This window comes from Ovis aries, chromosome X, assembly GCF_016772045.2.
Source record: "Ovis aries strain OAR_USU_Benz2616 breed Rambouillet chromosome X, ARS-UI_Ramb_v3.0, whole genome shotgun sequence".
In the NCBI taxonomy this organism is placed as follows: Eukaryota; Metazoa; Chordata; class Mammalia; order Artiodactyla; family Bovidae; genus Ovis; species Ovis aries.
In genome coordinates, this window is record NC_056080.1 from 76,639,887 (window position 1) to 76,655,544 (window position 15,658).

General features: G+C 37.9%; 1 protein-coding gene across 2 annotated transcripts in view; it reads left to right on the forward strand.

The window, feature by feature from the left end:
- Window positions 1-15,658, forward strand: part of APOOL (apolipoprotein O like) — a 94,438-nt gene that overhangs the window by 61,242 nt on the left and 17,538 nt on the right. For both annotated transcript variants that reach the window (XM_004022229.5, XM_060408384.1), the window contains exons 3-5: window positions 3,968-4,087; window positions 9,154-9,208; window positions 11,125-11,223. In XM_004022229.5, coding sequence (XP_004022278.1) covers window positions 3,968-4,087; window positions 9,154-9,208; window positions 11,125-11,223 — 274 coding nt within the window. The remainder of the gene's footprint in view (window positions 1-3,967; window positions 4,088-9,153; window positions 9,209-11,124; window positions 11,224-15,658) is intronic.

Sequence of the window (15,658 nt, forward strand, 5' to 3'; positions counted from 1 at the left end):
AATTTCTTAATAGAAATTTATTGATTTTAATTGGAGGTTAATTACTTTACAATATTGTATTGGTTTTGCCATACATCAACATGAATCCACCATAGGTATACACGTGTTCCCCATCCTGAAACCCCTTCCCTCCTACCTCCCCGTACCATCCCTCTGGCTCATCCCAGTGCACCAGCCCCAAGCACCCTGTATCATGCATTGAACCTGGACTAGCGATTCATTTCATATATGATATTATACATGTTTCAATGCCATTCTCCCAGATCATCCCACCCTCTCCCTCTACCACAGAGTCCAAAAGATTGTTCATTACATCTGTGTCTCTTTCGCTGTCTCGCATACAGGGTTATTGTTACCATCTTTCTAAATTCCATATATGTGCATTAGTATACTGTATTGGTGTTTTTCTTTCTGGCTTACTTTACTCTGTATAATAAGCTCCAGTTTCATCCACCTCATTAGAACTGATTCAAATGTAGTCTTTTTAATGGCTGAGTAATACTCCATTATGTAAGCTAGCTTTTTAACTCTCTTCTCTGAACCTCATCAAGAGGTTTTTTAGTTCCTCTTTGCTTTCTGCCATTATAGTGGTATCATCTGCATATCTGAGATTGTTGCTATTTCTCCTGACAAACTTGATTCCAGCTTGTGATTCATCCAGCCTGGGATTTCCTATGATGTAATCTGCATATAAGTTAAATAAGCAGTATAACAATATACAGCCATGACATACTCCTTTCCCAATTTTGAACCAGTCCATGTTCTATGTCCAGTACTAACTATTGCTTCTTGACCTGCATACAGGTTTCTGAGGAGACAGTAAGGTGGTCTGGTATTCCCATCTCTTTAAGAATTTTCTGCAGTTGTGATCCACACAATTAAAGGCTTTGGCATAGTCAATAAAGCAGAATTAAATATTTTTCTGGAATTCTCTTGCTTTTTCTATGATCCAACAGATGTCAGCAATTTGGGTTCTGATTCTTCTGCCTTTTCTAAATCCAGTTTGTACATCTGGAATTTTTCAGTTCATGTTCTGCTGAAGTCTAGGTTGAAGGATTTTGATCATTACCTAGCTAGCATGCGAAATTGATGGAGTTGTACGATAGTTTGACCATTCTTTGGCATTATCTGTCTTCGAGATTGGAATGAAAACAGACCTTTCCCAGTCCTATGGCCATTGAGGAGTTTTCGAAATTTGTTGGCATATTGAGTGCAGCACTTTAACAGCATCATCTTTTAGGATTTTAAATAGCTCTGCTGGAATTTCATCACCCTCACTAGCTTTGTTTGTAGTAATGCTTCCTAAGGCCCACTTGACTTCATGCTCCAGGATATCTGGCTCTAGGTGAGTGATCACAACATCATGGTTATGGAGGTCTTAAGGCTTTTATATAGTTCTTCTGTGTATTTTTGCTACTTCTTAATCTCTTCTGCTTCTGTTAAGTCCTTACCATTTTTATCCTTTGTAGTGCCCATCTTTGCATGAAATATTCCCTTGATATCTCCAATTTTCTTGAAGAGATATCTAGTTTTTCCCATTCTATTGTTTTCCTCTATTTCTTTTCATTGTTAGCTTAGGAAGGCTTTCTTACCTCTCCTTTCTACTCTCTGCAACTCTGCATTCAGTTGGGTGTGTTTTTCCCTTTCTAATTTGCCTTCTGCTTTTCTTCTTTTCTCAGCTGTTTGTAAGACCTCCTCAGACAACCATTTTGCCTTCTTGCATTTCTTTTTCTGTGGAATGATTTTGTCACCACCTCTTGTACAATGTTATGAACCCCCCTCCATGGTTCTTCAAGCACTCTATCAGATCTAATCCTTTGAATCTATTTATCATCTCCACTGTATACTTGTAAAGAATTTGATTTAGGTCATACCTGAATAATCTAGTGATTTTCTCTACTTTCTCTGATTTAAGCCTGAATTTTTCAATAAGGAGCTCATGATCTGAGCCACGGTCAGCTCCTGGTCTTGTTTTTGCTTCTCTATCTTTGGCTTCAAAGAATATAATCTGATTTTGGTATTGACCATCTGGTGATGTCCATATGTAGAGTCATCTCTGTGTTGTTTGAAGAAGTGTTTGCTATGACCATTGTGTTCTTGTAGCAAAACTCTATTAGCCTTTGCTCTAGTTCATTTTATACTCCCATGGCCAAACTTGCCTATTACTCCAGGTAACTCTTGACTTCCTACTTTTGCATTCCAATCCCCTATGGTGAAAAGGACATCTTTTTTTTTTTTTTTTTTAATGTTAGTTCTAGGTTAGGTCTTCATATAACCATACAACTTCAGCTTCTTCAGCATTAGTGGTTGAGGCATAGATTTGAATTACTATGATATTGAATGGTTTGCCTTGTGAACAAACTGAGATTATTCTGTCATTTTTGAGATTGTCCCCATGTACTGCATTTTGGACTCTTGTCACCAAATATGGATGGGTCATGGTTGAGAGTTTTGGAAAAATGTTGTCCACTGGAGAAGAGAATGGCAAACCACTTCAGTATTGTTGCCTTGAGAACCCATGAACAGTATGAAAAGGGAAAAATATATGACTCTGGACAATGTGTACCCCAAGTCGGTAGGTGTACAATATGCTACTAGGGAAGAGCAGAGAAATAGCTCTAGAAAGAATGATTTGTCTGAGCTAAAGCAGAAACAATGATCAGGTGTGAATGGGCATGGTGTTGAAAGTAAATTCCGATCCTGTAGACAAAAATGGTACATAGGAACTTGGAATGTTAGGTTCATGAATCAAGGTAAACTGGACATGGTCAAGCAGGAGATGGCAAGAGTGAACATCAACATTTTAGGAATCAGTGAACTAAAATGAACAGGAATGGGCGAATTTAATTCAGATGACCGTTATATCTACTACTGTGGGCAAGAATCCCCTTAGAAGAAGTGGAGTAACCCTCATTGTCAACAGAAAAAAAAAATGTGTTTCATATCATTTGTTCTAGTGTAGACATTTTGCAGCTCTGATTCTGCTCTTTGTTGTTTCTGCTAGCTCTTGTCAAGATCCTTTCTATTTTTCTTCTAATTTTGCTTCTTTGAATTTTTTAAATTTTTAAAAATTGTGTTTCATATTTCATAGAACTTTATCTGTTGTAATTCTTTGAAGCCTGGGTGGCTTCCTCCAGAAAGAATCTGTTCATTTGCATCTGCTACATATCTGTGGGGGATACCAGCTTGGGACCACACTACATGTACACTTGATTTGAGATTTCTTAGATTATTGAGATAGTTTTGTGCTCACTTATGACTGAAAATTCTTAGGGAATGTTCTTTCTTCTCTACTCAGTGACCAATCTTTGAGACAATCAGTTATCTTAACAGTCCCTTACAGTGAAATATTTATTTCTAGCTCAACCTTAATTTGGGATGCAGCACCTTGAGATGCCAGTTTTTAAATGGTTTCCAGTAAAATTGCCCATTTCAAGCTCATTCTGGGTTTTGTTTTCTGAATCCATACTCCATTAACCATCTGTTTCACAGCAAATGACATCAAGATAAAAGCTGGTTTTGTTGTTCATCTCTGCATTTTTGCCTTCACTTAATGTCTCTTTTGAATAGTCTTTATAAACAGGTTACCAGGTTATTCCTACATTTAAAATGGTTTACAATATAATTTGGTCTTCCCAGGTGGCATTAGTGGTAAAGAACTTTCCTGCCAATGCAGGAGACATAAGAGATGCAGATTCGATCCCTGGGTCAGGAAGATCCCCTGGAGGAGGGCATGGCAACCAACTCCAGTATTCTTCCCTGGAGAAGCCTGGCGGGCTACATAGTCCATAGGGTTTCAAAGAGTCAGATGTGACTGAAGTGACCTAGCACACATGCAAAATATATTTTATCAGCATTTTTCAGTTGTTTTCAGTAGCAAGGTTGGTAAGGATTCTTATCCTCCCATATGCTAGAAAAAAGAAGTCCAGCTATTTTGTATTTTTGACATGAACTTTTCCCCTTTTAGCTCCCCATATATACTGCACCACCTCTCCAGTCTAAATATGTTGAAGAGCAGCCTGGTCATTTACAAATGGGCTTTGCATCCATTCGCACTACAACTGGTCATTATATTGGCTGGTGCAAGGTAAGTGAATTCTGATAGTGGTTTAATATCAGAGGGTTCTCATTTGTCTTACATAACAGTTGTTCCAGTTATCCACTGATATGTAACAAACTGCCCCAAAACTTAATGGCTTAAAATGGTAACTATTCTAACTCATGATTTTGTGAGTCAGAAATTTAATCATACTTCAGATAGCTGATTCTTCACATATGTTATTGACAAAGGTCACTATCTAGAGGGTCCAAGACAGCTTCATTCTCATCGCTGGTACCTTGTCACAGATGGTTATAAGGCTGGGCTCAGCTGGGAATGTTGACTGAAGCATCTACACTCAGCCTCAGGTAGTCAGATAACTTAACATGGACAGTTCAGGGCTTCTAGAGAAAATGTTACAAGAAGCCCTAGTCACAATTCACCAAGCTTCCTACCTATCTTAAGATATCCAGGAAGGTTACTTGTACAACATTTTGTTGTTAAATAAAGTCACTAAGTTTTTATGGGAGAGGAATTAGATGCCATCTCTCAGTATGAATAGTAGCAAAAAATTTGTGGCCATATATAATGTACTCTACCACTACTGCATAGATTAAAGAAGTTCAACAAGCATTTATGTCACACGGCATGTACAAAACATTGTTTGAGCTTTTACATGAAGTTCTGAGGTTACTTCTGCATTGTTCCTTATTTGACTAAGTAAAATGTTCACATATTGGGTTTGGTTCATAAGCCGTTTCTGACTATAGTCATCTATTGGGCAAAATAGAATTCACCTTATTTTAATACTTAGCTTTGAATCGACACTATCCAGCAGTAGAATGGTGGAATAAGCTAGTACATTACTGCTGTTTCATTATCACATCCACATAGATGTATGCTAACATCAACATTTCCCATATCAATGTCATAGTGATAATGTTGGTACTATTATTTTAATCATTGTGACCTAATAACCACACAACTTTTCCTCAAATCTAACCTATCCAATTGTGAACCCTTGTGCCTTTTTTGTTTCTAATCCATTCTTTTTAGAAAGAAAATTCTAATGTCCTTAAATAGCAAATCTTTGAACTATGGTCATTTCAGCTGGCATTTCAAACATCTGATGAATATATGGTGTTTTATTGTATGCCTGTCAAACAATTCTGATAGACTTTTAATACTCTCTTAATAGTTTTACTAGTTGTACTATAGTTTAGTCTTAGCAAGAAATAGCTTAACTAATAGGGTCTGAATCATGCCCCTGAGTCTATATGTCAACATCTGGATGATTCAGACTGAAGTCTCTTAAGAGCTCATTTTCCATAGTGAGGGAAATTGTTCCTGAGAGATCTTTAAATTGCTATTGTTTCCATCACCCAATTTAAGACCAAAAGAACTTTTTATTCTGTTAATATGTTGAACTGAATAAGTTGAAGGAGGGTGCTTTAAATGCATTCCATCTTCAATGTAAACATTTCCTCTCTAATTTTTTCTTAAAGATAATCTATTCTCTAAAAATTACCTCTGACTCAAATTACATTCCGCATTAAACTTATAATCATGGAGGGCAAATTCATTTTCTATTCCTATTCCTTAGTGTTCTGAAATTTAGGTAGCAGTGACCTCCAGTGGTAAAAGTGAATTCCTAAACACAGATAAGGAAAATTTCCCAAAAGAAGTGACTAGTTTTCTTCCTCAACAGTTACATGATTCCCAATCAACTGGTCTGTAAGTATTATAACTTCGAAGGTAACATTTTCTCAAGAGACAATCCCTAAGGAGAAATAGCTCAGTGGCAATTAGGATACCTGTTGGTTTGTACAGCTTTAAAACACAATGAACAGGTTCTGCATCTGATCATCATGAAAATATCTGAGACAAAGTTACTAATACTTTGTCAATAGCAATAACTTATTTCTTTCTTATTTAATGCAATTATTTCTATTTTCTTTTTTTTGAAAATATTTTATTGTTGTCATTTTCTTTTGTTGTTTTTATTCCATGATTTCATAGCATATAGTTCATAGAAGGAGACTATATATTTACACTGTGTTTTGTAGTTGCATTGATAGAGTACAGCATGACAATGGGCAATTGGTACTGGTAAATTATTCCATACCTTCATTTTTCTTCTGATGTAATTGAGATAATACCTATTGAAAAAAAATGTGTGTAACAATATTTCCTGTATTAAAATAGAAACAGGTAAAAGGAGTAATTTGATTTAAAGCTTTAATCCCTCCAATGGGTTAATATGATGTTGATTTGCAGAGAATATATGTTCCTATTGAAAAACTGTGTAGGATGATTTCTATCCTAAGATGAATGTCTTATTTATTTTTCTAATGCACACTATAAAACTCAACATTCAAAAAACTAAGATCACGACATTCAGTTCCATCACTTCATGGGAAGTAGGTGGGGAAAGAGTGGAAACAGTGACAAACTTTATTTTCTTGGGCTCCAAAATCACTGCAGATGGTGACTGCAGCCATGAAATTAAGACACTTGCTCCTTGGAAGAAAAGCTATGACAAACTCAGACAGCATACTAAAAGCAGAGACATTACTTTGCTGACAAGGTCCATATAGTCAAAGATACGATTTTTCCAGTAGTCATGTATGGATGTGAGAGTTGGACTATAAAGAAAGCTGAGTGCTGAAGAATTGATGCTTTTAAACTGTGGTGTTGGAGAAGACTCTTAAGAGTCCCTTGGACTACAAGGAGATCCAACCAGTCAATCCTAAAGGAAGTCAGTCCTGAATATTCATTGGAAGGACTGATGCTAAAGCTGAAACTCCAGTACTTTGGCTACCTGATGTGAAGAACTGACACATTTGAAAAGACCCTGATGCTGGAAAAGATTGAAGGCGGGAGGAGAAGGGGACAACAGAGGATGAGATAGTTGGATGGCATTTCTGACTCTATAGACATGAGTTTCTACTGTTACCCCATTTATTTCCCAGGAAGTGGTGGGACCAGATGCCATGATCTTCATTTTTTGAATGTTGAGCTTTAAGTCAACTTTTTCACTCTCCTCTTTCACTTTTATCAAGAGGCTTTTTAGCTCCTCTTCACTTTCTGCCATAAGGGTGGTGTCATCTGCATATCTGAGGTGACTGATATTTCTACTGGCAATCTTGATTCCAGCTTGTGTTTCTTCCAGTCCAGTGTTTCTCATGATATACTCTGCATAGAAGTTAAATAAGCAGGGTGACAATATACAGCCTTGACATAATCCTTTTCCTATTTGGAACCAGTCTATTGTTCCATGTCCAGTTCTAACTGTTGCTTCCTGACCTGCATACAGATTTCTCAAGAGGCAGGTCAGATGGTCTGGTATTCCCATCTCTTTCAGAATTGTCCACAGTTTATTGTGATCCACACAGTCAAAGGCTTTGGCATAGTCAATAAAGCAGAAATAGATGTTTTTCTGGAACTCTCTTGCTTTTTTGATGATCCAGAGGATGTTGGCAATTTGATCTCTGGTTCCTCTGTCTTTTCTAAAACCAGCTTGAACATCAGGGATTTGACGGTTCAAGTATTGCTGAAGCCTGGCTTGGAGAATTTTGAGCATTACTTTACTAGCGTGTGAGATGAGTGCAATTGTGTGGTAGTTTGAGCATTCTTTTGCATTGCCTTTCTTTGGAATTGGAATGAAAACTGACCTTTTCCAGTCCTGTGGCCATTGCTGAGTTTTCCAAATTTGCTGGCATATTGAGTGCAGCACTTTCACAGCATCATCTTTCAGGATTTGAAACAGCTCAACTGGAATTCCATCACCTCCACTAACTTTGTTCATAGTGATGCTTGCTAAGGCCCACTTGACTTCACATTCCAAGATGTCTGGCTCTAGATGAGTGATCACCTGATCATGATTATCTGGGTCGTGAAGATCTTTTTTTGTACAGTTCTTCCGTGTATTCTTGCCACTTTATTTTTGGGGGCTCCAAAATCACTGCTGACTGTGACTGCAGCCATGAAATTAAAAGAGGTTTACTCCTTGGAAGAAAAGTTATGACCAACCTAGATAGTATACTCAAAAGCAGAGACATTACTTTGCCGACTAAGGTCCGTCTAGTCAAGGCTATGATTTTTCCTGTGGTCATGTATGGATGTGAGAGTTGGACTGTGAAGAAGGCTGAGCACCAAAGAATTGATGCGTTTGAACTGTGGTGTTGGAGAAGACGCTTGAGAGTCCCATGGACTGCAAGGAGATCCAACCAGTCCATTCTGAAAGAGATCAACCCTGGGATTTCTTTGGAAGAAATGATGCTAAAGCTGAAACTCCAGTACTTTGGCCACCTCTTGCGAAGAGCTGACTCATTGGAAAAGACTGTGATGCTGGGAGGCATTGGGGGCAGGAGAAGAAGGGGACTACCGAGGGTGAGATGGCTGGATGGCATCACGGACTCGATGGATGTGAGTCTGAGTGAACTCCGGGAGATGGTGATGGTCAGGGAGGCCTGGCGTGCTGCAATTCATGGGGTCACAGAGTCGGACACAACTGAGCGACTGAACTGAACTGAGACATGAGTTTGAGCAAGTTCTGGGAGTTGGTGATGGACAGGGAAGCCTGGCATGCTCCAGTCCATGATATGGCTAAAGTTGGACACAGCTGAGCGACTGAACTGAACTGAATGCACACTAAGAAAAAGGGAGATGAAGCACTTTGTTTAGGCTTTTTGTTGTTTTCTCCACAAATCATTAATGTTGTTGCTCTTACATCTTTATTAAGCAGATGTTGCTTCTAAGCTGAAAGGTACCTCTCTTCATACTTTTTAAAAATTCCATTCATTTTTCTACACTGTCATAAACTAAGATGATAAATCTTTGTATTTCTGTAATAACTTTTCTGTGAGCTGCAATGATTATTTTCTAGGCATTAATTTACCCATTTATATGAGGAAAATAATAACATGTATTATCCATGTTAAATAGATGAAAAGCAAGAAGAGAAGCTAAGTTCAAGAAGTGTCCTGATAGATAATAGAGAAGCTAGATATATTTTGGTGAAATTTCATAAACTCTCAGAGATGTGGGCTATTTGACCTAATTATTAACATCTTCAAAAATACAGATGTCCTTTTTCCCCTCCTTTTTACTAGGGTGTTTATGTCTTTGTGAAAAATGGTATAATGGATACAGTGCAATTTGGAAAAGGTAGGTGAGTGAACCATCTATATTTGGAAATGTTCTATTGTCTTTTTAACTTGCAGAGTTTACATGTGAGAAAACATACCTGGAATGTTATCCATTATCATGTTTTACTCCATATAGCAGTTTATGACAATAATAAAGAAATGGTATCCATTATTTATTTAGCAATTATTATATGTTGAGGCACTATAATAAGCATTTTACATAATTTATCTAATTTAATTTTGTAGCAAACCTGTGGATGTTGGTATTATACTTACTCCCATTTTATAGATGAGGAACTTATGGTTTAGAAGGGTTAAGTGGATTACCAAGGTCACATAGCTAGTAAGTGGCAACACCTGGACTAAAACTGTTTTGGCTACAAAACCCATATTACATATTCATAAACCATAAACTAGAAATATATCTCCATTATTATTAGTTAGTTTAAATAAGTACTGTTTGCTGTTAAAATGCATAGTAGTTTGCTACCAATTGCTCAGAAACAGTACTTCAATTAGTCACCCTAGAATATTTGAGCTAATGTTGGAAAACAGTTGTATTTGACTTGTTAATTTGATAATGGAGTTTGGCAGCAGATATAGCTCCCTTCTTAAACTGAGTCAGTTGTCAAAATAAATGTGTGTGGGGGTAGGGACAGAAAGATTAGCTAAAATTTTTAAATGTTGCTGATATTGATAACCTGTATATGTATCATCATATAATGTGTGTAGAGGTTAATTCCCATTAATTCCAAGTTATATGCCTCATCAGCCTTGAGGAATATTAAATAAATGAAATTCATTAAATAATTATGATAGAAGAGTGTTTTTTGGGGTTGCATGAAACCAGAAACCATATAAACATGTAAAAAAGTCAAGAAATCTGGACCTCTACCCACTCTCTGTCTACTTTTTATCTGTACTCTGACCATTGGTTTTAACTGAGAGCAACAACTACTCTGAGGTTACTGGGGAACAGTGTGACAAGCAGAGTGTAGTAGCTACATGTTTTATTAGACCCTTATTCAAAGTTCCTTAATAAAGTATCTATTTCAATTATTTTTTGTATCCTGCTGCTGCTGCTGCTGCTGCTGCTAAGTCGCTTCAGTTGTGTCTGACTCTGTGCGACCCCATAGACAGCAGCCCACTAGGCTCCTCTGTCCCTGGGATTCTCCAGGCAAGAATACTAGAGTGGGTTGCCATTTCCTTCTCCAGTGCATGAAAGTGAAAAGTGAACGTTAAGTCATTCAGTCATGCCTGACTCTTAGTGACCCCATGAACTGCAGCCTACCAGGCTCCTCCGTCCATGAGATTTTCCAGGCAAGAGTACTGGAGTGGGTTGCCATTGCTTTCTCCATTCTGTGTCTTACCATTGTTTAAATAGATAAGGCATTTCCATTATTGTGCATACACAATCAGGAATTTACTTTATAGTAATCCATCTTAAGGTCTGCACTTTAGCATTATATTTCATTAAAGTGTAATAATCACCTCTATTAAGAAAATAAATGCTATTAAATAAGCTGTGGAAGGAAGATTTTTATTCTGTAGCAGGTAACTATTATAACTGGCCTTTTAAGTTGCTGCTTAAATCATTATTTTGTGTAGTTCTTTTTGTTGTTGTTCAGTTGCTAAGCCTTGTCCAGCTGTTTGCAACTCCATGGACTGTAGCCTGCCAGCCTCCTCTGTCCTCCACTGTCTCCTGGAGTTTGCTCAAACTCATGTCCATTGAGCCAGTTATGCCATTCAACCATCTCATCCCCTTTTCCTTTTGTCTTTGATCTTTTCCAGCATCAGGGTCTTTTCCAATGAGTTGGCACTCACGAATGTTTAAATCATCTGCTATTATCTTAGCAAATCTCTTAACTTTTCATCATACTGATATGAATGCCCAATTGTGAGTTATTCATATTAATTTTTAACTGGTTTCTTGAGATGCATATGTATATCTGAAGAATCCACCTCGAGATTTTCTTCCAAAAGTTGGAGTGATTACAGTTTCAGGATTGGCAGGCTTCATTTCAGCAAGAAAAGGTAAGGTTAAAATATATATATTCCCTCTTTCAATGCTATTATACTAATTTCTGAATTTTACTGCTACAGGAAAACCACATGTCCCTTATTGAATGTTAGTAGGATAGGCTAATGTAAAAAATTTTTAGATTCCATAGTACCATGTGTTTACTTTACTTTCGTAAAGACTTTTTTGTGTTTTTAGAAATACAGTGATTCCAAAAGAAGTCCAATATCATTAGTTATTAGGGAAATGCACATTAAAACTACTGTGAGTGAGATGTATGATGAGAGTAACCTGGAAACTTACAATACCATATGTAAAATAGATAGCCAATGAGAATTTGCTGTATGATTCAGGGAACTATATAGCAATCTAGAAGGGTTCAATGGGGAGGGAGATTGGAGGGAGGCTCAGGAGGGAGGGGATATGGGTGCACCTATGGCTGATTCCTGTTGATGTCTGACAGAAAACAACAAAATTCTGTAAAGAAATTATCCTTCAATTAAAAAACAATTTCTCAAAAAAGATACAGTGAGATAACAATACATACCTATTAGAATATCTCAAATTAAGAAGAATACTCATACAAAATGTAGTTGAGATTGTAGAGCAACTGACACTCTTGTACACTTTTGGTAGGAATACAAAATGAGATAGCCATTCTGGAAAATAACCCGACAGTTTCTCATAAACTTAAACATGTAATTACTATGAGATCCAGTATTCCTACTCTTGGGTATTTACCCTGGATAACCTGTACACTAATGTTTATAGTTGTCGTTGTTGTTCTTTCACCCAGTCATGTCTGACTCTTTGCTACCCCATGAGCTGCAGCATGCCAGGCTTCCCTGGTGTATTTATAGTAACTCCGTTCATAGCCACTGAAAGCTGTGAACAACCTAAATGTCTTTCAACAGTGAACTAATCTGTGGCACATTCATACAAAGGAATACTATTTAGGAACAAAAGGAATGAACTATTGACACATACAACAATCTTGATGAATCTGAGTTAAAGAAGCCAGTCTTAAAAAGTTACACAATGTATGATTCCATTCATATTATTCTCAAAAAGGCAAAACTTTAGTGACAAAGAATGTCCGTGGTTCACAGAAGTGGGGAAAAGGTGTGACTACAAAGGGATAGCATGAGGTAACTTTTGGGAGTGATAGAACATATCCTGATTTTAGTGGTGGTTTCATGACTCTCTACATATATTAAAATGGATAGAACTGAACCCCCCAAAAGTTGAATTTCCTGAATGGTCATTTAAAAATAAAATTTGAAAAATATATAGCTGTTCCTATTAAAATTGTAATTTATCATTTTGTTTTTCATCTTTTAGATAGCATTATTTTTGATAAGATCTTAATAATATCTCACTATTAAAAAAAGGATCTTGAAAAATTTACATTTATATAATAATGTATACTTACCACTCAAACTGCTTTTCTCTGCTTAGTTGTGAACACCCATATTTGGGGGACTATATTAAGAAATTGAGACAGAGATACTGATACATCTCAGAAAAAGATTTATTCCCTCTTGGTTTCATCCTGATCAAGGTTATTGGAACTGACATCAGCTAGCTGGGAATGGAGATTCTGAGGTAGACAACTCAGTCACTACTCTTATTCAGCACATGAGGGTTAATATGTTTCATTTCTTTTCATCTTTGCACTCTGTATCTCTACCAACTTTGTCCTTCCTTGTCACTATACCACTTGTACAGAGAGAGTCCCCACAGCCATTCCCAGGTTAGATGGTTAGCTCAGAAGACTTAGAAGATTCAACCTATAGTCATATTTATGGCTAAGATTTATTCCATTGAAAGGATGCAAAGTAAACTCAACAAAGGGAAAAGATGCATCAGGCAAAGCTTAGAGGAAACAAATTACAAGCTTACAGGAGTTTACTCCCAGTAGAGTTGTATAAGTCATGTATGCATGCTCAGTCACTTCAGTCATGTTCAACTCTTTGTGACTCTAACGACTGTAGCCCACCAGGCTCCTTGTATAAGTCATAGTTCAGTTCAGTTCAGTTCAATTCAGTCGCTCAGTCATGTCCGACTCTTTGCGACCTCATGAATTGCAACACGCCAGGCCTCCCTGTCCATCACCAACTGCCGGAGTTCACTCAAACTCACATCCATCGAATCGGTGATGCTATCCAGCCATCTCATCCTCTGTCGTCCCCTTTTCCTGCTGCCAATCCCTCCCAGCATCAGTCTTTTCCAGAGTCAACTCTTCGCATGAGGCGGCCAAAGTACTGGAGTTTCAGCTTTAGCATCATTCCTTCCAAAGAAATCCCAGGGCTGATTTCCTTCAGAATGGACTGGTTGGATCTCCTTGCAGCCCAAGGGACTCTCAAGAGTCTTCTCCAACACGACAGTTCAAAAGCATCAATTCTTCAGCACTCAGCTTTCTTCACAGTCCAACTCTCACATCCATACATGACCACAGGAAAAACCATAGCCTTGACTAGATGGACCTTTGTTGGCAAAGTAATGTCTCTGCTTTTGAATATGCTATCTAGGTTGGTCATAACTTTCCTTCCAAGGAGTAAGCATCTTTTAATTTCATGGCTGCAATCTCCATCTGCAGTGATTTTGGAGCCCAGAAAAATAAAGTCACCCACTGTTTCCACTATTTCCCCATCTACGTGCCATGAAGTGATGGGACCAGATACCATGATCTTAGTTTTCTGAATGTCACTCTCCTCTTTCACTTTCATCAAGAGGCTTTTTAGTTCCTCTTCACTTTCTGCAATAAAGATGGTGTCATCTGCATATCTGAGGTTATTGATATTTCTCCCAGCAATCTTGATTGCAGCTTGTGCTTCTTCCAGCCCAGCGTTTCTCATAATGTATTCTGCATATAAGTTAAATAAGCAGGGTGACAATATACAGCCTTGACGTATTCCTTTTCCTATTTGGAACCAGTCTGTTGTTCCATGTCCAGTTCTAACTGTTGCTTCCTGACCTGCATATAGGTTTCTTAAGAGGCAGGTCAGGTCAGAATTTTCCACAGTTTATTGTGATCCACACAGTCAAAGGCTTTGGCATAGTCAATAAAGCAGAAATAGATGTTTTTCTGGAACTCTCTTGCTTTTTCCATGATCCAGCAGATGTTGGCAATTTGATCTCTGGTTCCTCTGCCTTTTCTAAAACCAGCTTGAACATCTGGAAGTTCACGGTTCACATATAAGATGCAACTAATTCCTCCTCTAATGAATTGTGACAATACTTATGAGATGTTGTCAGTCAGAGAAGTTCATTAGAGACTGAGTGACCGAAGCTATTATTGGAGACTAGTCATATAAACACTGTCTGGTACACTGGCGTGTACCAATATTCCAGACTCCCAGAAGGAAAGTATCAATAGTGGTTCAGCATAAACCATGTTATTTGTGAGAGTTGGACTATAAAGAAAGCTGAGCGCTGAAGAATTGGTGCTTTTGAACCGTGGTGTTGGTGAAGACTCTTGAGAGTCCCTTGGACTGCTGCAAGGAGACCCAACCAGTCAATCCTAAAGGAAGTCAGTCCCGAATATTCATTGGAAGGACTGATGCTAAAGCTGAAACTCCAGTACTTTGGCCACCTGATTTGATGAACTGACTCATTTGAAAAGACCCTGATGCTGGGAAAGATTGAAGGAGGGAGGAGAAGGGGACAACAGAGGATGAGATGGTTGGGTGGCATCACCGACTCGGGCATGAGTTTGAGTAAACTCCAGGAGTTGGTGATGGACAGGGAAGCCTGGTGTACTGTGGTCCATGGTGTCGTGAAGAGTCAGACACAACTGAGCAACTCAACTGAACTGAACCATTCTTGTGATTCAGGAAACAGTTTCTGTTACTGTAGTGAACTACTTACCAGTCAGGTTTCCAGGTGCCAGCTAATTGCCAGTCTTGCAAGCATACCTTAGTAACGGTAGCAGTCTTGGGCATATGTTAACTCTTTTCTGCACATCATTAAATAACTCTCATAAGCACATGGTTAATTTTGTATTTGCCCATCTTCCATCTCTGGTATGGAATTTTCTCTCAGTAAGAATTGCTGCCTCCCCTCCTCACTTAAGCCCTTACTTCTGGTCAGTAGCCATTTTGAGCACCTTCCATTTATCTTCTGTCTCCCAATGCCAGTCATTATCTCCAAACTAAATTACATGTGGTTAGAACCAACTGAACCACAGTTCTGAACCAGCCTGGAGTTTGACATCAGATACATTATGGTTGGTTTACCCAGCTTTAGTATTTAAAGTAGCCTCAACCCAAGTATACCTAATCACATATAAAACCTCTGTAAGTTATAAGAACATTCCAGCATTCTACTATAGCCCATGTATCTATCACAATAGATCTAACACTTTCCTTATAGATAGTATTAATGGCTCCTTGTATCATAGTTTTTGTTCTAACACTATATGCAACCTCTAATTGCATACATATTATA